Below are 22,832 nucleotides of genomic sequence, written 5' to 3'. Positions count from 1 at the left end.
TTTTTCAGCTAGAGTTCTTTGTCCTTGTCCTTACAGGTAAAATATTCAAAGGTCAGCCAGGATATTGCTGCAATTTAACTGAAGCATTTGGGGCTTAGCTAGGAGCTGATGTCTTCAGAGAATGTGGACTTCACCCAGAAATAGCCTAAGACACTAACAACAGCCATAGACAACTTGGTACTTAAACCAAGCATTCTTCTCTTCCTAATGCCAGTTACAAGTTCAAGATATTTCTTGTGGTCTATGGAAGTGAAAATGAAAAGATAAAAATCATGGGCTCTGAAAACAAGGTTGCAGGACTCAAGTCATAAAACTTTATGTAGGAATAGAAAATGCCTGAGAACAGAAGACCCTTCACTTTTTTTTCCTATTTATTAGGGTGTCATTTTGATTACTTCATTTCGTCAGGAGAAAATGTAGTCCAAAAATAGCCTGGATGTCACTGCTGTTGGATTTTATCTTATTTTTAGGAAAGAGTGCTGACTTGACTGCAGTGGCCTCATAGAGAGGCCAGCAATCATACCTCTAGGATGACAATTCATAGAATACATCTTGTGTTCTGACTGCTCTTATTGACATGCAAAACCTGCTCCAGATTTTATCAAGACCATCACAGAACAATAATTTGTCCCTAGAGGAAGTACAGAAAAAAAACCCCATCTGCAATATTCTCTAGCAAGAAACTCTGTTGAGCTGTCAAATGCCTTTCTACTTCAGTGATATTTTTTATTTTTATGGACAAACTAGTAACTCACATTGACTTGTTCTTTTTTTAACAAGTAATGATTTCTGACAGAATCAAGTTTTTCAAACTCTGAAAATTCACATGTCTACACAATATAATCTTTTATTGTCAGTGCAATCTCACATTCTGGTTATGTACATTCCTGCTACTCAATCATTACACCATGTTAGGACACATCAGTTTAGAAATATCCAGAAATATTTTAACCCTGCTACAAAGACCTGGGAGATGCTGGATCAGTGAATGTGACACATGGCTGCTCACTTGTCAAGACTCGGGTATGGCTACAGATCATATTTGAATTTCATTAAGACTTCATTCAAGTAACACAATATTTTATCCCTTAAATTTCTGTGCTTAATATGGTAATTATTACAATTCTCCTGGTCCCCTGAGGGGTGGTTGAAATGCAGTATGAGTTTCCAGCCATAAGTACAATTAGCATGTTCATGACTGGGGACTGTGCATTGATTCCTGTTGTGTGAACAAGGTTAAAGTCACCCCTGCACCTGTAATTTAGAGCAAACAGCAATCAAATATCCAATAAATATATGAGCTGCTGACCTCTGAAATTCAGAGATTAATATAAAGGGATATACTTGAGGGCCTCATGAAAAAGAACGAAATGTTTAGAAGCGAACATGTAGGAAATGAACTAGATTAAAAAACTAAACAAAATTAAACCTAAAAGTGGAAATTAATATTAAGATATGCTGGAAGGGATCAAGGACTCAAATTACTTGACAGTGTCAGGATGATTGTGAATCATACAGAAGAAAGCCTTTGGATGACTCAATGGTAATTGGGAGCTGCAGTGTTTCTGAGGAGGGGCGGCTGCTGCAGATCCTGTACCTCTCTGTGAATCCAGAAATGGAAACCATTTGATTTCCCATGGAAACCAAATGATACATTATCAGCCAAAATTCAGAAGGCAAGATGACTACTTTATTTTCACATAAAATACAAAACAAATGTCTAAAATTTAACTTTTACTTATTTTTTTTCACAAACTGATTGAGTTCACAGTAAGAGACCAGTTTTCTTTTGATTCAGGAAGGAAGAAAATGGATAATTTCTGATTCTTTTCTAAAACTTAGTTAAAATATAGCCAGAGATAAAACTACAACACCTTTCTGGAATAGAAAGGAGACATTTTAGGTCAGTAACTGTAACCTCCTCTGACAATAACTTGTGGTGAGATAACTGGGAATGAAAATTTTCATGCAAGTAACTTAATCGAGATAATACATTTTAAATCTGTCAAAACAACAAGCTGTCAGCCTTCAAATCTAAGCCTTTTTTTCTCTCCATATGGTTTAGTGTCTAAAGCAGCTCAAGGCACAAATGATTTGCAGCCAAACGCTGAACAAATGTAGGGACAAATGCATTTCCCAACAGCTGTTTGTCATAGGTGCGAAGTGAAGAAAAGGCAGAGGAAAAAACCCTGTGTGTAAAGATGACAAGGAACAGATCTTTACAAGCTGTCATTTGGTATCAATCTAAAGGAAAAAAATAGAAGTTTATTTTCTGATACATGGCAGCAAGGAGTTGGAGAAGAGTAGAAAAAAAAGTTAGAAAAACAGCAGTTCATTTTCCGACAATCTATAGCTTTTCCTGGTTGAATATATTTGGTCTCAAAATTTAATTTAATTTTTAGATACATTCCTTTTCTATATAGACTAATGACCAAAAAACTTACAATGCTGATTCTTTAGAGGCAATAGATTACAATAGTAAAGAAAAGAAAGCTTGTACAGTTTGTATCTATTGATGGTACTTGACTTCTTGACCCTGTTTTCATCCTGATGTAGTAAAAGAATAGAAAAATAATATAATGGAAATTCTGAAAATTTTAATTCAGAAACTTCAAAGTATTTTTTTCCCTTTTTGGATTGTATTATTGCATGTTTAAAACATATTTGATTATGCAGAACTCTGCAGAGATCTTTTTTTGTTTCTTCACAGCTAAATATTTCAGTCATTATGATCACCTAATTTGAGTTCAATACATAGAAAGAACTTATTTGAAAAAATCAAGGTTCACTCTCAATAACTCTTCTTGAACAAGAGAATTTAATTAGGAAAAAACCACAGCCACTTGATTTAGAACTTGTCAGCGATAGAGAATCCTCCACGTTTCATTGAGAATTGTTCTGAGAGTTAATTAAGCTCATTGTTAAAAATAGGTTTCACTTTTAATTTGTCTACTGAATAACACTGACTTGTTTTCAGTCACTGCTTTTTTCTGTGACACTGAATGCTTCATCACCAACATTCTGCTTTTTAGAGAGACAGGACAAACAAATTGCCACCAAAATTCTCTTTGGTCAGTTAAGTAATTAGGGATCACTGAATCTCTCCTCTCATCCTGAATCACTTAAACATGCTTTTATTGCAAAATGAACAAACAACTGCAGAAGGCAACCCGGGCTAATTAACATTGTATATCAAATAGAAGGACCCTAGAAGTAAATAGGCTTCAAGAAGTTGGAAAAAAAAACCCTGCATTTTTTTTTCAATCAAGAGAGAAATGAGATTGGCATCAAAAAGTAGAGGTACCAGAAAGCAGAAAAAAAAGTCATTTCCACTTAATTCAGAGTTGGGAGAATTGGGTAAATCTATAGATCAAAGAAAGAAAAATGACACAAAAATTAATTCTTGATTTGAAAAAGGGATAAATCAGTAAGAAGAAAAGATTAACAGGATACTGCTTGTGATTTTTCATTTGAAAGGATGTAAAGTAAGCTGGAAAGATAAGGATTATCCAAAATTTCCTCAACAGCTACTGACAAGCTATTATATTGTCTAGTGTCATGTGCTATTATGTGTGATAAAACTGATTTGCTTGTTTGTGCATGTAGAAAACACATTGTTGACACAGGTCTGAAAAACAGTTCTTTCCAGCAATCAAATTCTTATTTTCCTATTTAATGGAAAAAAGAAAATTGTATACAATGGCTAGAAAAAAAGGAATTGGAACAGCCCCTAAGAGGACAGCATGCAATTCAAGCTTTGGGTTCTGCTGGTAGTATGCAGCAGAGGTAATAAAAAAGGTTACAAACCTCAGGGATTGGCACAAATTACTGGCACTTATTGTGAAAAAGGCAATGCTACCTGTAATTGATAGATATCAATCTTTATGGGCATATAATCTTTGTTTTATCTTAGTATCTTTCTGAAGGAGAAAATTACTTAATTTATAAGGGATTTTCAGTGCTTGTGAAGAAATCAGATAAAGACAATTCAACACCAGAAATTGTTGCAATACTATAGTTTTCCCCTAGTGCAAAAACATTCTTATAACACAAGCAGGCGAACAAGGCAATCAAAAACCATGATCCGCATTCTTTAAGTTCATCTATTACAAAAAAACCTCTCAAGTTAACTACACTGAATTTAGCACCTTAAAGAGGCAATTAATAGCTCCAATTTAGAGATAAAAGAAAGTCACATCATGAAGTTTCACAGACCTCTTGATGATTACATGGGATAATTTTCATTCTATGTCTCCTTTTGGATTTTGTATGAACATCTCTTTTCCCAATGCTTCACCAAATGATTATGAGAAAGAGAATCTTACCTTTCAAGCCTCTGGGTTTTATTTGGAAACAACCATTACTTTAGTAAGGGAAAACCTTTATTACACCTTTACCAATGTTTCCCTGGTTTAAAATGAATAAAATGCTAAATTCCTTCTCTCAAGTAAGAGAAGATATGTGAAAATAAAATTATTAAGTACCTTAACAAGATGTGAATGCAGAAAGTACTTAAGGTTCAGTCCACCTTCACTACCCATATAAATTTCAGCGGTTTTGAATATTTTTGCAAACACAGATTTTACCTAATGTAGTATATTAACAGTAAAAAGAGCAAAATCCTTGAACATAAACTACTGCATGATAAAAACAATGTTCTAGCAAGAGGAGTCTGAGAAAGTAAAACCCTCTTCCAATGCTCTCATGACCCTTTAAATTACTGTGCAAAGAAGTTAGCTTAATTTCCCTCCACTCAACAGATGGTACTAGACCAAATATGTGATACTAGACTATGAGTGTAGTAAAGCATCTTATGTACATTGTTAAGATAAACTTTGATGTTCAATGAAGAATTTTGTGCTGCATGCTTCAGTGGTTGTGAGATATTATTCCTTCATACAGTAAAGGTCACGATTCAAACACTTTTCAGCTATTTGCAATGTAAGTCCTGGTTCTGCATTTCTCTAAAAACACACAAATGATGTTCAGTACTTAATACCAAAATCCCCTCTGTTGACTGACTTACTATGGCTTATGGGCAGAAAAAGCATCCCACTGAAATAAAGGCCAGGTCTGGGTCAGAGTTACAGCCCACCCTGGCCTTTCACACACAGCAAACAGAGACAAAGTGTCCAGATTTCCTTTTTCCTGAGCTTGTTTGGGGCTTGCATGGATTTTTTGAGCTTGGTATCAGCAATGTATTTAAAGAAATAAATATTGTTTAAACCTAAATGTTATTGTAAGATGCAGGATTGTTAGTAATGTTGATGACTAGTGAGGATGATGAAGGTATCAACCTGATCTTCAGGTAAACAAGAAGGGTTTAACATAAATATTGTAAAAGCTGAAAGTAAGATCCTGTATGCATCATAAAAGGCAGAGAAGAGAAAGTTACATTTTTGCTGAGACTTATATGAAGAGAGAAGTGGTACTAGTGAGATGCATTCTTTTTGCAAATACACTCAGGCAGGTACAATCCCAATGGCTTTATCATAACAAAACAGGCCCTGCCTAATCATTGAGGCTTTGTGACAGAAAAGTAAATCAGGGAATCCAAATTCCCCCTGGTAACTGAGAGATATCAATTTTAATGAGATTGTGAATAATTTATTATCTTTCCCATAAAAATATTTTGAATATTTTGTTAATCTTAGTAATAGTATGGCAAAATATCTAGGGAAGAATGAAAGCAGCAGAGTAAGAAGAATATGATGTTCATTTTAATTAAATTATTCCCCCCCCTTCAGAAAACAGCTTTAAAGACCCCATTTGGCAAGAAATTGAGCCACAGCATTATTGTTCCTGGTTATATCTTATAAACAAGGAGAAATATATCATTTTGAGGTGAACATATAGATTATGGGCATACCAAATTATTTATCAAAGCAATTAGCCACACAAATAGTCCCACCTCTATTCACACCACAGCAGTTAGACTTGATGCCTGAAATACACATTTACATTCTCTGTAATTACAGTGCACATGAGGCAGATGTTTTAATTTAAATTCTTTGCTGTCTGGGGATTGTCTTACCTACCTGAAATTCATCAGATTCAAATATGAGCTGAGACTGAGTAACCCAAATGAATCTTTCCCTATAATGAATAATCTGACTTGTGAATCCAACTGCCAGCAGCTCTTATTTCAATTAATCACAGACCCCACCACAAAACCAAACATATTCTTTTAAAAGTGTATAAACTTTATTATGAGATGTTTAGGGAAGAGAACACAGACTGTCTTAAATGCAAAATCTCCTCATTCAGAAGGACCTTTTCTGCTACTTGTAAAAAATGTTGGATCTAGCTATCAAATACAGTGCAAAACTAAAGCTCAGGCAACACTGACTTCACCAAGAAGGAGAAAATGCACATCTGCATGCCCAGAACACTCTGACAGCTTTCCTAACCAAGTCAAGTAGTCCTGACAACTTTGAGACTAAAATAATGAATAAAAATAATGTTAAAAAAGCCACCCTCTTCTTTCCTTTCAGTTTGCTCCTGACTGCAATTCAGATTGAGATTTCACATAACTCACAACATTTTCAGATAGCAACAGAGGTATGTATCTATTGAAGTGTTGTAAAACTCTGAGAAGGAAGACAAAAGAATTTATTGAGCTGTGGAAAATGTGTAGAAGCAAGTTAATGGTTTGGCAGGACAATTATGGAATGACCTGATTGTATAAATTTGACTTGTGTGATTGGGTTTTACAGAAATACAAGATCAAAAAAGAGACACTCTTGTGTAACTCACCTGAGTCTCTGCTTCATTGCACAGAATTCCAAAAGAGATTCCAGGCACATCCTGCTGTTCATAGAACTTACATAGAGTACCAAGGGTTTGCAAAATCATCTTACCCTTATCTTCTAAATACCTGTGCCAGTGACTTCTCACACTGCACTGGAGCCTGGACATCTAAGAGCATCTCATGATACTTGGAATGAGAAGAAAAAGGTCAGGACAGGGAATATCATAGATATGTAAAAAGCTAACACTTGGGAAAGAAGACCTTTAAAATCAAGCTGAAGTACACATTGTTCTGCAAGCCAAATTCTGATTAAGAAAAACCTCAATGGTTTCCTGCCTTTAAAGTGTGTGCCACTATATTGAGAATTCTCTTACCAACGTGGATAAAAAATTGTTGTTTAACTACTGAATGCATACTACATATATACATGAATATATATAATTTTACTTTCTCTTAGCTTCTGTCTTATACGTGACACCCATTCTTCACTGACTAAAAGAAAAAAACAATCAATGAAAACATTTGACAAAAAATACTCTAGAAAAACTCAGTATATGATAAAAGAACATTAGTTCAACAGTGTAATTATCAAGCACTTTTAAGGCATAAAACTTCAAAGTTGAAAGGTCAGTTTCAGTAATGCCTTCTAGCATTTAAGTTTTAAAATAAAATCTACGCCTTGGACAGTTACTTAATAAGGTGAGTTCAAATTGGCTTCTCTGCTGGAAAGTATACAATAATTAAAACAAACAAACAAGCCAACTAGCTCTTCTTTCCCTCAAACCCTCAGACCTACTTTTGAAAAACTTAAAATTTCATCATGCTCTTCCATCTCCAAATGATCTTACAGAAAAGGTTCAATTTCTTTCCTACACATACCCCACCTCCTCATTTTAAAATGTTAAGGGAGTATTTTCAAGAATTCTGTAATTGTTTTCAACCTCTATAGGAAAAAAAATTGTAATTTTCAAAATTTCCATACATTTTTTCTATCAATACCAATGCCAGTAGGATGGGGTGAGCTTTTTTGTTGTTTCTTTCATTTTTAGTCTTTTATCCTCCCTCAGCAAGGTTAGATGACCATCTCCAACATATCTTCAATGTTCCTCAGAACTCAACAGCTGGATAAATAAGCAAAGTCAGCTTAGAAACACAAATGAAGAAATGAAGAAAAGCTACAGAAAAATCAACAATTTTAGTTCTCAGCAAACCAGCTAGCTTAGGGCAGGAGGGAAACCTATTCCTCACAGTACTTTTGGGGTCCAGCCTGGATGGGGAAGGATCTTGCACCGATGAATTAATGACAGACAGAGATGTCATTGCTCCCAGAGCAGAGGAGGATTGGGAAAATGGAAATAAAACAGATATCCAGAAAATCATGCCTCTTAATTCCCTAAAGACACAACTGATCGATACTGCTGGTAACTTCCCCACTGTGCATGTGCTGCTGGAAACAAAAGATTAGTGCAGATAATTTTTTATAGCGAATTTAGAGCTAGACATAGACTTACTGAGTAATTTACAGGTTGAAACAAATCTGTATCTCTGGAGTTTCCCCTGGGTTTATGACCTAAACAGGTGAAGGTTAGAATCAAGAATAGAAGAGGGGATGATTAAGCAGTTCTGTCTTATTCAAGGGCACATCCTGACTCCATCTTGTCCATCAACAGCTGTTATCAAATTGATTACCAGAAATATGCTATTCAAAGCCAAAATTAATCATCTTTTCATTTTCTAGTTCTATTGAAATTGAATAAGATAGCTGCTTATCAAGTTATACAACAGAGCAGATATTTTTAAATACAGAAATAGGCCAAGCTAATGTGAAATAACAGCCTCCCCTGAGGTGATTTGCATAGTTTAAATGCTCTGAAGTACTGTACTCTGGATGTTCAGTAACAAATCATGGTATTCTGAAGGAAAACTACTGCATGGCCTAGCTAAAATCTGTGAGGCAATTATAGCCTGAAAATCTGTTTTTCATGATATATCCACATGGGAACTCTTCTGTGCATCTACGTGAGACTATGCAAAATCTGCCTTTCTGATGTCTTCCCTTCTTTTATTTGCATCCTGAATATCTTCTTTCTCTTCTTTTGCAACATCGGGAGAGCATGCTGAAACAGAGAAATCATTTCCTTACCCAGTCAAGGGAATGAACTGTTCTACTCCTTCAATTCACAGGATTGTTTTTAACAGAACAGTAACTGAGAATTTTTACTTATTGTTAGTGTGTTGCCTTCACTTCCTTACTTATTTCACTAGAATGGATTCCTGGCAAACTATAATAAAGATTTGTCATATATATACATATTACATATATATATATATATACACACATATATTTACATATATAATCCATATATATATATACATATAATATCGTATATATTATATGTATTATATATATACATATAATATATATACATATAATATGTATAATATCCGTATATATATACATATAATATATACATATTACATATATATATACACATATATATACATATATTTACATATATAATCCGTAAAGAAAGTAAAATTCAAAGGTAAAAAGAGGGTATATAACAGGCCAAATAAACATGTATAAAATATGTATGGCCTGAGAGATTGCAGAGAAGTACAAAGAAAAATCTTTAAGCTTTGTCCTTCTTTATCCTAGAAGGCATGAGTGCTTTAAAACACGCCACAAACATTTCCCTACTGATTTTCCCTATGTGAGGGCAGCCTCAGCTGTGGCTTTAGAGAGCTCTCTAAGGTTTTCCTTGCCGACAGCAGACACAGCCAGCAGTCAGGAATGCCACCAGCTTCAACTCATTGATTTTATCAGCACATCTCTCTAGAGATAAATGTGGCTTGGACCACATCATTTGTGCTGTCACGTCCCAGGACTGAGCAATGACACCTCATTTCTTTGTCAGCTGTAACATGAGGACACTGCTCTTTCAGAATGGTTTCACAGGGGAGAGGCCAGCCAGGGTGATTCAGCAATCAGGAAAATGCCATGTGCATGGATTAGGCAGAGATCCCACACCTTCCTTTCTGCTGGAAATTTCACAAAGCAAATCTACATCTGTACGAGCTTCCAGGTACCATGATAGTACATCAGAGAAAAATGAATGAGGGAAAATGCCAGCTGGAGGTTCAAACAAGGAACAGACATTCAGACAGATATCCAAAGAGGGCCAGGAAGGGAAATCATTGTGTCTAGCACAGACACAATAAAATAGCTTCAAGAAAGCTATTTTGTGGAGAGCATAAACAGCAATTTCTTCAAGAGCACACGTAATCATTTGAGTAGCAGTTCAGCTGTCACTGATGCAGAGTCTAACTGGGTACAGCAGAGCACCACTACTTTGGATTGATTCTACTGAGAAAAGTCATAAAGTGTGACAAAATAGCTAAGTACCTCAAGGACTCAGTAAAAAAGTTCTGAAGTGAAAAGCTATAAAAAAATCTATGGAAAAAACCCAAAGAATCAGAAGATGGCAACCCAGCAATATCATGGATGAACCCATTGCAAGACAAAGGCTGACCTGGCCTCAAATGACTAATGACAACCTGGGCAGCAAAGATACATCCCATGTCTCACTGGGAATACTGATCATGGTAATACCTACCCTAGCAGTGTGTCAGTCCTGGTTGTATACTGCACGTATCAGACCATAAAACAAATCTGTGTATTCTGAAATTACACAAATCCTGCTTGCAAAGTCACTCTCTACACAGCAAAAGATGCCCACACCAAAAGTGATCCTGGCAGGAAGGAATCTCATACTCTTAAGGAAGACAACAGGCAGGTTTCTCACTCAGAGGACAAATCCAGTGAAAATGGCATTAAAATATTCTCAGGAAGCTCCTAGTTAAGTGACCACCAACTCCATGGCACCTCCAACCATCAGGGACAATCACCAATCTACAACAGGATACAGCCTGTCAGTAAACCTTTCTCTGACAGACTGGTGCTGAGGACACACAGACCATAAATTTCTATACTAGATATCCAACAGCCAGTGATTCCCCATCTAGATGCAGTCTCCAACCAGCAAGCTTCTGTTCAACACTCAGTGAAATAACAGAACTGAAGTTAAGCCTGACTTTGTGCACAGAATTGACCCTGGAGTTAATCCTGGAGCCTCTCACAAAACCAGCCCTAACAGCACCAAGGGAGCAGGGACAGAAGTAGTAGTAGGGTATAAGAAAAAACTGACATGTTAAAGGCAGCCTGATCTAACAAACTATGCCCTTTCCCAAAAATTACAGACAGTAGAGTAGGAAGAAAAGATGATTTGCAGTCCTAAGAAGTGAATATACCCACAGGTGGAGGAACACTATCAGCTGGAGCCACTGATGGTGGCCTTCAACACAACCTCTGATGGAACTTATAAAGTGTAAAGTTATTTCTGCTTGTTGTGAGGGACCAAACCTTGGTCATAAAATGCAGTTAAAATATAGAAGAGGAATGCTAGCTGTATTTCTCAACATGTTTTCAAAATAGTCTGCTAGAATGAAGAAATATTTCTCACAGCTCTTTAGCATTTTTTCCTTTTCTCTGGCTCTTCAAGTCATTTTGAGATAATGAAGGCATTAGAAAAGAAACAGAGAGGAACTAAGGACAACCAGGGCAACCAAGTATGTTAGTTTTGTTGTTTCTTCAGCCTTTGAAAGCAATAATAAGAAAAAAAATACTGCACATGCAAAGTTACTGAAAGAAAAAAGCAGATGCAAATAAGTATAGGATTCAAGAAGCAAATCTTGAAATCTAGTATTTTTAGGGAAATGGCCTGAGGACCTGAACAAAATTTATGCCATTTCTTAGGTGAAAGTAGTTTAAAAGCCAAATTATCTGTAATCACAGTGGACTGTACATGACATTAGAAGTATGCTGAAATGCTTTCTCAAAGAATGATGAATAAAATATGAAACTGTAATAGTAACATGCTTCCAAAGAGCACTCACAGAATTTTAGTATCTCAAATTTGATTGCCATCAACTGGTTTTACTCTGCAGGCAGCTTTTTGGAAAATGTCTCACATTAAATACATTTTTCTAATATATTTCATCTTTCCTTCCTAAGTGGTTGGCAAAGTCAACAAATACATACATTTTAGACAAAACCAAAGTTAGACGAAAAAAATTAAGGCGTTAACCATGGAGTTCCCCATGGGGAAAGAGATAAACATGATACAGGTGACATGGCAGCTTAAAATATAGAAGTTTTAAAATACAGAACTTGTGCAGAAATATGGAGAGAGATATCTATAAAGCATGTTCAGCCAACTGCCCTGTTCACTGCTCCTGTTTGGTGCTGCACCAAGTGGTTACAATAGAGAAGCTTATTGATTGATCACCCAGAAGAGCAGCTAAGCCATAAAATGGGATGACTGGAGGTTGAATGCAAAATGAGATCAAACCTTCACTCTGAGGGCTGGGTGAAGTGACAGAGTTTGTGTTACTGGGAATCCAGGGCAGGGAAAAAGGTACTCTGCTGTACCAATTTCACAGCAGCGTTAGTATTTTGGATTTCTTGTGAAAGGATGATGAAAAAATGTCTCCTAGATTCTCAGACTATCTCAGTATCTCTGAATTTCTACCCCCAGCTTTTAGAGGGAGCGAGGGAAAAACAAGTAATTAATTAGCAACAAGCACAGTTTTTCCATAAGCATGAATTTTGCTCATAAAATGGTCTAGCAATCATATTCCAGCAAGTCCATCAAGAATATTTAGTTCCAACACATTTTCCAAATATTGTTTCTTTTTTTATAGGGAATAATGGTAGGCAATAACACCTGCATCTAATCTGATCTTCACCTACTGATCACATCATTAAGATATTTCAGACATAAAAGATGAGGAAAAAGTACAACTTTAAAGATTGCTTCACTGTTCTCATATTGTATTTGTGAAGGGATTACACTTTCAGTTTTACTGTGTACATGAACTAGACTGTTTTGGACAGTTCCTCACTGCTTCTGTGGAAAAAATATATATAAGGTCATGGCAAAACTCACAGCTTTTGTATTTGTCTATGTAAAGTGTGCTAGTTTTGGCTGGGGTAGGGTTAATTTTTCTCTCAGTGTGGCTGGTATGGGGCAGTGTTTTGGATTTGTGCTGAACACAGTGATGATAATATAGGGATGTTTTTGTTACTGCTGAGCAGGGTTTACACAGAACCAAGGCCTTTTCTGTTTTTCCTGCTGCCACACGGGTGAGGAGCCTGGTGTGCATGGGAGGCTGGGAGGAGACACAGCCAGGACAGGTGACCCAAACTGACCAAAGGGATATTCCAGACCCTGGGACATCATGGATCAGAGTGTGAAGTTGCTGAAAGAAGGAGCAAGGGGGGATGTTTGGAGCGATGGGGTTTGTCTGCCCAAGTCACTGTTAGCTGTGATGGGGCCTGCTCCTGGAGATGGCTGAACACCTGCCTGCCATGGGAAGCAGTGAATGAATTCCTTGGTTTCCTTTGCTTTGCTTGTGTGGCTTTTAATTTCCATATCAAACTGTCTTTATCTCAACCCACGAGTTTTCCACCTTTTACCCTTCCAGTTCTCTCCCTGATCCTGCTGGTGGGAGAGTGAGTGAGTGGCTGCCTGGGGCTTGGCTGCTGGCTGGGGTGAAACCATGAGAAATGTATATATATAAAAATGACATGACATGCAGATCAATTCTTACACCTCTTGTTCTTCCAAATTCTTCTTTCTATAATCCCTAGAAATGTTTTGATGCATAGCAAGCTTCCAGAAGGGAAAACAAAAATAGTTCCTTGCTGGGAACAGTTATGTCTGTAATATCCTTTACAAAATAAAGATCTGTCAAGTACATCTACAGGAAAATCATAGCATATGGCAATTTTTTTGTATGAAATTGTAAACAAGTGATCCTCATTTTATATTTCTAAACATGGGTCTTTAATGTGAGATAGACATTATTTCTTCAAGAAATGGTATGGCTTATTCTGATATCTATATTAACATAAAACAGATGCTCACATATATTTGTGGGGGATATGAGCAAAGAAAATTAATTTCTTTTGTAAAAAATTGAAGATATTAATAATTTACCTGTGTGTTCTGAAATTAGAAAGCATATCTGAGAAGTAATCAATAGAAATAATTACTAGGAAAAATATTTAAAATAGCTACAGAAATCTAATTATCTTCTAACTTCAGCAATTAATCATTTTAAATCATTAAAGTATGCAATTGCTGTTATAATCCAAGCCTTATAATTACACCAGATAAATCAAATAAATCAATTATCATATACAAGTCAAAAATAAATTTTGGTACAATTACAGCACTAAAGGCAATTTGATCCTTTCATATCCCATGTCAGATCAGATATGACCAGAAATGACACCTAAAATTTCATTCAGGATAATAAACCGAATAATTTAATTCTTTCCAGATAGGTTTTTAATTGAAAAGTACTGTTTTCTGTATTTTCCCATGAAAATTTTCCCAGAAACAACAGACTAGAATTATCTTAAAAAACCCCAGACAAACAACAAACAAACAAAAAAAAAAATACACAATCCCTGTGAACAAAACAAAAATGAGTTAAAGTGACTGAAAAGGCTGAAGAGAACCGTAAGTGTATTTGGAATTAAACAATTTTATTTTTTGTTAATTTGGTAAATATTAAAAGCAGTTAAAATTCTCCATCTATGATTTTTGGAATTTCTTTCCTCTTCTTTTTCTTAACTGATCCGTCAAACTACAGAAAATTTATTTTCAAAATTATTTTCTTAGAAATTACATATTTTTCCACTCTGGTACTTCATGTTCTAGGAAACTGTGACTTGCTACAGATTAAGTTGATAAAATAAGTAACAAGAATAATTGAAACATATATTAAGGGTTAAGAAGCTGCATACCTTGTGGTTGTTTAACCAGAAGATGAAAAACAGATTCCTCACAGGTGGCCTGGGACAGGACAGATGCAGTCAGATGCCCATTCAACAGCCCCTGATCTAAAAAAAAAAAAAAAAACAAAAAAAAAAAACAAAAAAAAAAAAAACCCATTTAGAATTCAAAATTTCTGGAACAATTTCCCCAGTGAAACAGCTTCACAGACAGGTTTTACAAAATACATCCTTGAATGGGAGCACATTGCTCCTTTTATCCTGCTCTGCTTCAAGTTTCTCTCAGCATTTTCCTCATTGTGAAGTATGGATACAATATGGATATCTTTTTAAATAGAATTAAAATGAAATAAAACAGCATCAAGAAACACAAAGTTTAAAATGTTTTCAGTTAGATAACAATTAGAGATTACAAAATAAACTGTTTTCTCAATTAAAAAATCAAGTAGCAATGAAAGCCAATGGTGACCTGAAGTGTAAGAGACACAAGTTCAGGACCAGCAGTACAGATACAGCTGCAGACAAGAATTGCTTTCTTGTTGGCAAGTTACTGCATCAACCAACAGATCCCTTCATAAAGACAGAGGATTTAGACATTATTTAGATTGTTTCACTGACCACTGTCAATGTTGTGGATAAATGAAAAATGAGACAGGAAAAACTAGTTTGAAGTCCAATTTTATAAACAGGTATTGGAACCAAAGGCAATTCCTTGCAGGAGATATGTCTAGCAGCTAACTCCAAGAACCTGAGACCAACAGATTGACCACATCTGTATAATATGTCATATTAAAGTGTGGTAACACTAAATGATGAACTGCTGACAGGAGGATGGGATACACAGGACTCATACAACAGCCAGGGAAGCCTGTCATTTGGGGTTATGGAACAAAGTTAACAGAGCTTTAAGAAACAGAATAACTATCAAAGACCTTCAGGAAGGCAGAGAACAGCTCTCTTGGCACTGTCATTCTTGGCTCTTGGAAGAAGAGAAACAACCCCAAAATTAATTAATCTCAAGAACAAGGTTTCAGGTTTCAGAAACCAGCTTAGAGGTTCAAAGTAAGATGTGCAAACTGTGAGGAAATAAAGAATTGAAAGGCCTTTGCCAAATATTAAATGATGGGTGCATAAGAAAAGCCAACACACTCATTTTAATGCAGCAATAAAACAACTGTATCATCTTCTGTCCTGACCTGAGAGACTGCAGTGGCAAACATGGCTATAGTGAAATCTTCCTCTCTAATGCTTATTATTCTGTAACAATTATTTTCTATCTTTTTTCAGGATGTTAATAAGCTGAATACTTTAAACTTCCCTTACTAGAAGATTTTTGCAAACTTTAAAAGATATGGGGTGTTTTTTTTAGTTTATATCCTTCTACACATTCAGCTAAAAAGTAATTTTCATACAATTAGCTAACTAATCTCAAGATCTTTTTTTATCTGAAATATATAGTTTCACTGTATGAAATTAAAGGCACTAAGTTATTCTTCATGATGCATCAAAATTGCATTTATCAGTTCAGAGCTGCATTTATACATTGCACGTTATCTTTTTAATTGGTAGCTAAAATAATGAATTATGTCAGAATCAGCACAAAGTGATGTTAGCATTTGTATTCTAAATTGACTAGATGACTAAAAATAGTATTTCTAGTATTTCTTCACATCTTTAGTATTTCACTCTAACATCGACATATATATGACTAGACTAGACTAAGTATTATTGCATATATATATATATATATATATATATGCAATAATACTTAGTCTAGTATATTTTGTCTGAAGGAAAAATGACCAAGTAGCAGACTTGTCTTAGAGTACTTAGTTCAATTGCACAAAGTCCCAGAAAGCAGTTTAAAAACATTTTGCAAAGAACATTTAAAAAGTTGCAATTCCAGTTTGGAAATCGTTAAATGGGAAATGACGCAGCCAACTCACTGTGAATGCAGACTTATCTTGGACATAGGAAAAGTTTCAAAAAGCAATCTTATACACTGCCACAGATATCAGTTTTACTACTCCAGGTAACACTGGATTCCAGAGGAACCAATCCACCTCCCTTATCCAATTCCTAATTACTGCTGTAGCTTTAATCTTTTCTTGAGCACAGCCCTTCAAACTCTGAAATTAATATCCTCTATAAAAGCTGTTGCAATTTTTTTCTTGAACTATACATTTGGACCACTGAAAATATGAAATAAATTGTCCACACTGACTGAAATAAAGCATTATGGTATTAACAAATGCTAATACTTTGGGATAATTCTTATACAGGTTAACTCTGTGGACTCTGGGTTACACTGGAGGTTTCAGTAGTTTCAATTATTTATATTGTTTTTGTTGCTTCCGAAAAAACCTCTTAGTAGAAAAACTATACACTGGCATTTAGAGAAAAGCAATATCATTCAACCTAAAACAGCTGAACTAGTGCAGGTTGCTAAACCATCTGTGACAAGAGTTTGTATACTCTGTAGTTCTGGTCACTGGCTCATTTTGGGGAAAATCACCTGCTGTTAAATAAACATTACTTACTACTCTTAATGTAGCTGTGAATGTCAATGTGAAATAGAGCTGCACATTTAAGCATTGAAGGGTCTAAATCCTGGGAAGAAAACTTATTGGTATTAAATTCAGTAAGAAAATACCTAGTTTAAAGAGGTCCACAGTGGTAGTATTAGTAGTTTCACTTGCTCTATAATTATCCCAAATAGAGGTTGGTTTGTGCTAAAACAGAAGTCAAAATTCACAGAAATAAACATTTCTGAGGAATAATGCTCTTGGGTTTGAGAAAGCCTCAGAAATGGAAATGAAAGCTTCAGAAATGGTCCAGATAGGACAATTCCCAATTAATGTCTATTTTAATTCCTGAACTCTGTCATTCTAAACACAATTTCACATATATATATAGGGCAGAAACAGCCTGTGGAATGTTACTTGAAAATAAGAGAGATAACTTGTGTAATTTTCTTTAAAGCATGAAGTAAATCTATAAATGTTGATGCTTATTTCAGTTACACCTTAATCAAGATGCCCTGTTTTCAATGTTGACTCGCTGAATTCTTGTAAGAAGGGGCTCATGGTCTAAAAGACAATTTCTAAAGATCAAGACCAGTCAGGCATGTCACTGATTTCAGAGTTACTGCCTTCTGTTGATTTCCCTCTTCCACCCTCTTTCTGGCCTCCAGTAACACCAGCAGTCAGCTTGACATAGTTCTCAGGATATGTAAGGGCCAGGAATACTAAACTGAACTTGTGCATCCAAAATTTCGCTTATAAGACTAGATTTCTCTTCCTCTGGAAAGAAGGAAGTAAGAATTCCAGTTAAGTATTCCTCTACAAAGCAAATAATAGAATGAACAATATCTAAATATATCTTGAGTACATAAATCAACTATCTTGTTGTAATTAAAACAAAACAAACTTTATGTACAGGTCACCAAGAGCAAGTGAATTACAAAAATTAACATTACAATTAATCTCATTTAAAAATTCAAGACAGACTTTAAAGGACAGGTATGATTATCCTTTCATAAGAATTGCAGTATATAATTTATTTTTTTCCAAAGATGACCTTTTGTAATTCTACAGATCAGAGAAACATTAGATCATCATGATGTCAGGTCTACTGATGGGTAAAGAAAAATGAAGACTGAAAACTTCTGATGCATAAAAACAAACATTAGTCCTTCACTGTCTAAGCCAGATACTTCTGTCTCTGTCACTATTTCTGAACAACTCTCTTGGACAAGTTCATGCTCAACAGCTAGAAAGATGACTTCTATCACTAAAACAATTAAACAATGCAGTTTCTCTTGTTTCTCAGAATATCACAATCTACTTGGCTTTAGCTGCAATATTTAAGCTCTATAAATAATTTTCCTGATTAAGTTGCATCACAGATAAGTTTGATTATTCTTCTCCATTATTTTGTGAAGAGCACACTGGATTAGCATTCTTGCAAATTATACCTCAAAGTAATGGAATACTAAACTGTGCTGCCTGAAACTAGATTTATTCTCAATAAGACAAGCAGTTTGCATCTCTGAATTGCTCTTGTTGTTCTACAAATCAGAATCCCAGCTTGCACTGTCCACTAGAATAAAGCATCCTGCATTTATGAGATGCAACAGGAATCTTTATACCACAGATGAAATGCACTCCTACACTTCAAAAGTTTATATAATCAGTTATTTCCTGGTCAAATAGGATGGATTACAGAGCTAGTAATTCACAGCACTTCTAATTCACACAGTCTGGGCTAAGATAAGCACACAGGGCAGGTGGAGTGAGGGAAAATTAAAAAGCATTAACATTTTAGCATGAAAACTGCATTACTAATAATGTAAAAGTTCACTTTGTCTTCAGCTGTTCGAGGAATGATGTGTTGATGAACAAAGCAATTCAAAACTGAGGTACACCAGCAATTCATCAAGGTACCTCTGCACTGAAGCTCTACCATCCATCATGTCAGTTCCTCTCCCTAATTTACATTGCAATCTCTATCATCATTCATGTCTTTAATAAAGGTCTTGAATAATACAGGCCCCAGGGCTGACCCCTGGGGTGCAATGATCATTACCAGCCAGCAGCTGAATGCCAAGATGCTGATCACCACCATTTGAGACCAACAGTTCTGCCAAGCTTCCAAGGTACTCAGCAGTCTGTTCATCAGGCCTAGACTTCCTTAGCTTCCAAACAGGAATGTTACAGGATACAATGACAAAGTCTTACTAAATCATAGTATATTACATTCACTGCTCCCCCTTTATTTGCATAATCACTCACTTCCATACAGAAGGCAATAACATTTGTCAATCATGATTTGCACTTAAGAAATCCATTTGACTACTGCTGATTACCTTCTCAACCTTCATGGGCTTGGACGTGGACTGTAAGAGAACATGCAAATCATGGGCTACACACACTGCAGAAGTAGTGTCCAATGACCCCACCAGGGGTTAGGTGAGGCTGATCATCCTACTGCTCCTCCAGTCTTACTTCTATCACTTTTCAAAGGAAGAAACAACAAAACCTTTTCCCAGTCAACAGAAAAATCTCCTGATCAACATGAACTTTCATAGAAAACAACAGTCTCACAATCATATTGGCCAACTGTTTTATTACATTGTGAATTTCACCTGGATTTGTGGATCTGAATACCTCCAGCTGCTCTAAGTCCACAGCCTGTCACTCCCCTAGAGGCTGCCCATTTCCCTCTCCAAGCAGGAAGGTCACCTACCCCAGCATTCATCCTGCTGGTGAGGCTCCTGCCCTTCACACTGCAGTGCCAGGGAGATTCCTCCACAATTCCTGACTGCCTCAGACCAGAGCTGCAGCTTTCACCCTCCCAGCTTCCATCTGGATTACAGAAGCAATGGCTGCACAATCAGAATGACTGCCCAAGAGCAGCTCCTGTGGTGTGTAGTCAACATTTACCTCCCTTTTCTAACTGTGAGAAGCACTTCGGAGCCTTGTGTACCCGCACTGAATGCCACCTGCCTCTGAGTGCAGTGCTCCTTGTCACTTAAGGACACCTAGATGCCAGATAAGTAGGAAGCTGGACAAGATTCTGTTTCTCAATTCCAGCCCCCCCCCTTCTCTGCCAGCTATCTTGCTCAGCACCTGAATTCTGGTAAAGTCCCCAAGATCCTGGCCATGATTCACTTGGCCTGTAAGCACTGAATATTTTGCACGCTGCTGCTTCTTTCAATGTTTTCCAGAAGAGAACATCAACTGAAATTCACGAGAGATCAGGTAATTTACAAATAGTACTCTCTTTTGTGACAGTCCTAAATGGAAATATTTCATCAGTTAAACAGGGAAAACTGCACTGAAGTCTGACAAAAAATCCTGGTCAACAAAAGTACAGAATGTTTAGTCATGAGACCAAGACGCTCCTGACCTTCTAGGTAAACATGTTTCCAAGATCCCCCATATATGAACTGTGTATGTGGACAAAGCTTTATTTCTTTATTTCTAATTCATATTCAGAAAGTAGGATTAAAAAGTGTGAGTTTAACGCAACAAAAAACATGAATCTACAGTTTTTTAAAATCACATTTCTTCACTTATTCTATGTGTCTCAAACCCTGAATCACAGCATGAGTGTGTAAACATGGCTTAAAACTTACCTTTGAACAGGCTTGATTTTATTATTCTCTTATAGTTTTCTTGCTATTTCTCTTACATTTATTTATTTATGAAGATAAAACTGGAAGGTTTATCTTCAATTTTTGTTATTTGCAGATGCCAGGACATGCTTTGGCACCTGTTTTCTGATTCTACCTACATGTTATGTTCAAGTAGGCAGAGATTCAGAGAACCTTTTAAGGCCTTCTAATGCACTTGAAGTGAAATTTCCTTTTTGACTGAGTAAATTTTAGTCATCAGTGAGAATGTGGGATTTAGAACCTGAGTTCTTACAGCATTTGTGAAATCCCAGTATGGACAGTTACTTGCTGATCACTGATAATACTAGATCTCATATTATCCTTTAAAGCATGTTTGAAAATATTGATGAAACATACTTGCTTGGAAGAGCATAAGAAAAAAAAAATACAAAAAATACCAAAGAAAACTTTGAAAATGTTTTGCCCTTGCTCTCTTACTACCTGCTTTAGTTATCCAGAATTTGACCAAGTAATATAAAATATTTAAAGTTGATTGAAGAACAAAAGCAAAGCATTAGTTATGTGGCTTAGGCACAGCTACCAAAACACATCCCAGAATTTCCTGTTGCCAAAGTGCTGCAGTGCAGTACAGAGCCAGACAGCAGCTGCACATCCACATGAGGCTGTGTGACCTAAGAAGTCTTCTGTGCCCAGCTGTTACAGGTTTGTGCTCTTCCCTATCTCCCACAGCACACTCTACAGAGTTTGCAGGGTGGATGTGGACGATACACAGGAATTCTATTGCCAAAAAACTGAATGAGGAAAATTTAATCGCATCCCTTTCACACCTCTAATGGAACCCAAGGAGCTTAAACTCCTTCCCCCAATCAAAAAAAAAAAAAATTCCAAATCCCTGTACCTGCCAGCAGGATATCTACCACCACATTCTCAGCAGTTGGATTTCTGAAGGATATGATGGCAGAGGAGTACTCTCCAATGCAGGCACTGGTGGTGGTGGTTTCCATGCGCTCAGGAGGAACTCCAGACCCCGTCAGGTGAAATATCCGCTCTCCAAACTGTGAATGGAACATGCCATTGTTTATTATTTGATGAATCAGAGCTGTAGGTTTTAAAATATTTTGCCAACTTTCTTCTGCTGTTCTGTGTCTCTGCTATAAGTGAACTTTAATTTTTGCTTTCTTTTTTCATTCTTCAAGCTGTTGTTACTCTAAGTATTGCTATCTGGAAATCAATACTTTCATTCTAGGAGATGTTCACATCTCCTTTTTGTGTTTAATTTCTGTACTACTTCAAGCACACAGTATTTGACTTCCATCCAGCTGCTCAGAGCTTTCAGTGTAGGGAATGGAAAGATGTAGATAGTTGCAAAAGCAGAATTCAAAGCACATATATTAAAACCTGAAAGCAGATAAAGTGAGAAGTTCTCTCCAGAAGACAAAGGAAGAAAGAAAATAATTCTTTGATTGGCCAGCAGTAGAATCACACAACAAGCTAAAAGTGTTACTCCAAAGATAATAACGAACATTAACCTTTAGACACAGAAAAATCAAGGATATTGGAAAGAAATAGTAGATCTAAAATTTCTGTGCACCATCAGGTTTCAGAGAAGGACATTGTGTCCTCTTGAACTGACCTTGGATATATACTATTCATATTAGAATTGCTGTCTCCTTGTTTTTATCCTTACTAAATATTTAAGAGAGATTCTGAAAATAAATGCTGTGCCAACACCACCTGCAAATAACCTGTCTTTTCAACACACTTTTTCAGGACAAAAAATTACCACATGACTTCTTCAGTATTTGTATTCTTCATATAAAAGAATATTTGCTTTTTAGTATTGCTTAAAACACTACTGAAAACTGCTGGTAGCACTCAACTGGAATAATTCACAGGTCAGCAGTGTTGTAGGATATCTGAAACTCAAAAGAAAAAATACAGAGAGGAAATTGCACAGAAAGCAAAGGCTTCATTTAACCACATCTTGCATGATGAAATATTACCATTTACATTGTACTATCAGTTTTTCTTTTTTATTCCAGCTGTAATTTAAAACAGTTAGTAGGTCATGTTGATGA

The 22,832-nt window shown here is 36.0% G+C and overlaps 1 protein-coding gene across 1 annotated transcript in view; it reads right to left on the bottom strand.

Annotated features, from left to right (window-relative positions):
* CFAP47 (cilia and flagella associated protein 47) overlaps positions 1-22,832 on the bottom strand; it is a 261,429-nt gene that overhangs the window by 46,827 nt on the left and 191,770 nt on the right. The window contains exons 56-57 of the mRNA XM_036392854.1: positions 21,653-21,809; positions 14,628-14,723 (exon numbers count right to left, since the gene is read on the bottom strand). Coding sequence (XP_036248747.1) covers positions 14,628-14,723; positions 21,653-21,809 — 253 coding nt within the window. The remainder of the gene's footprint in view (positions 1-14,627; positions 14,724-21,652; positions 21,810-22,832) is intronic.

Source organism: Molothrus ater, chromosome 2 (assembly GCF_012460135.2).
Source record: "Molothrus ater isolate BHLD 08-10-18 breed brown headed cowbird chromosome 2, BPBGC_Mater_1.1, whole genome shotgun sequence".
Lineage (NCBI taxonomy): Eukaryota > Metazoa > Chordata > Aves > Passeriformes > Icteridae > Molothrus > Molothrus ater.
The sequence above is the reverse complement of the archived record's forward strand: the minus strand, read 5'-3'. Positions and strand labels throughout refer to the sequence as shown.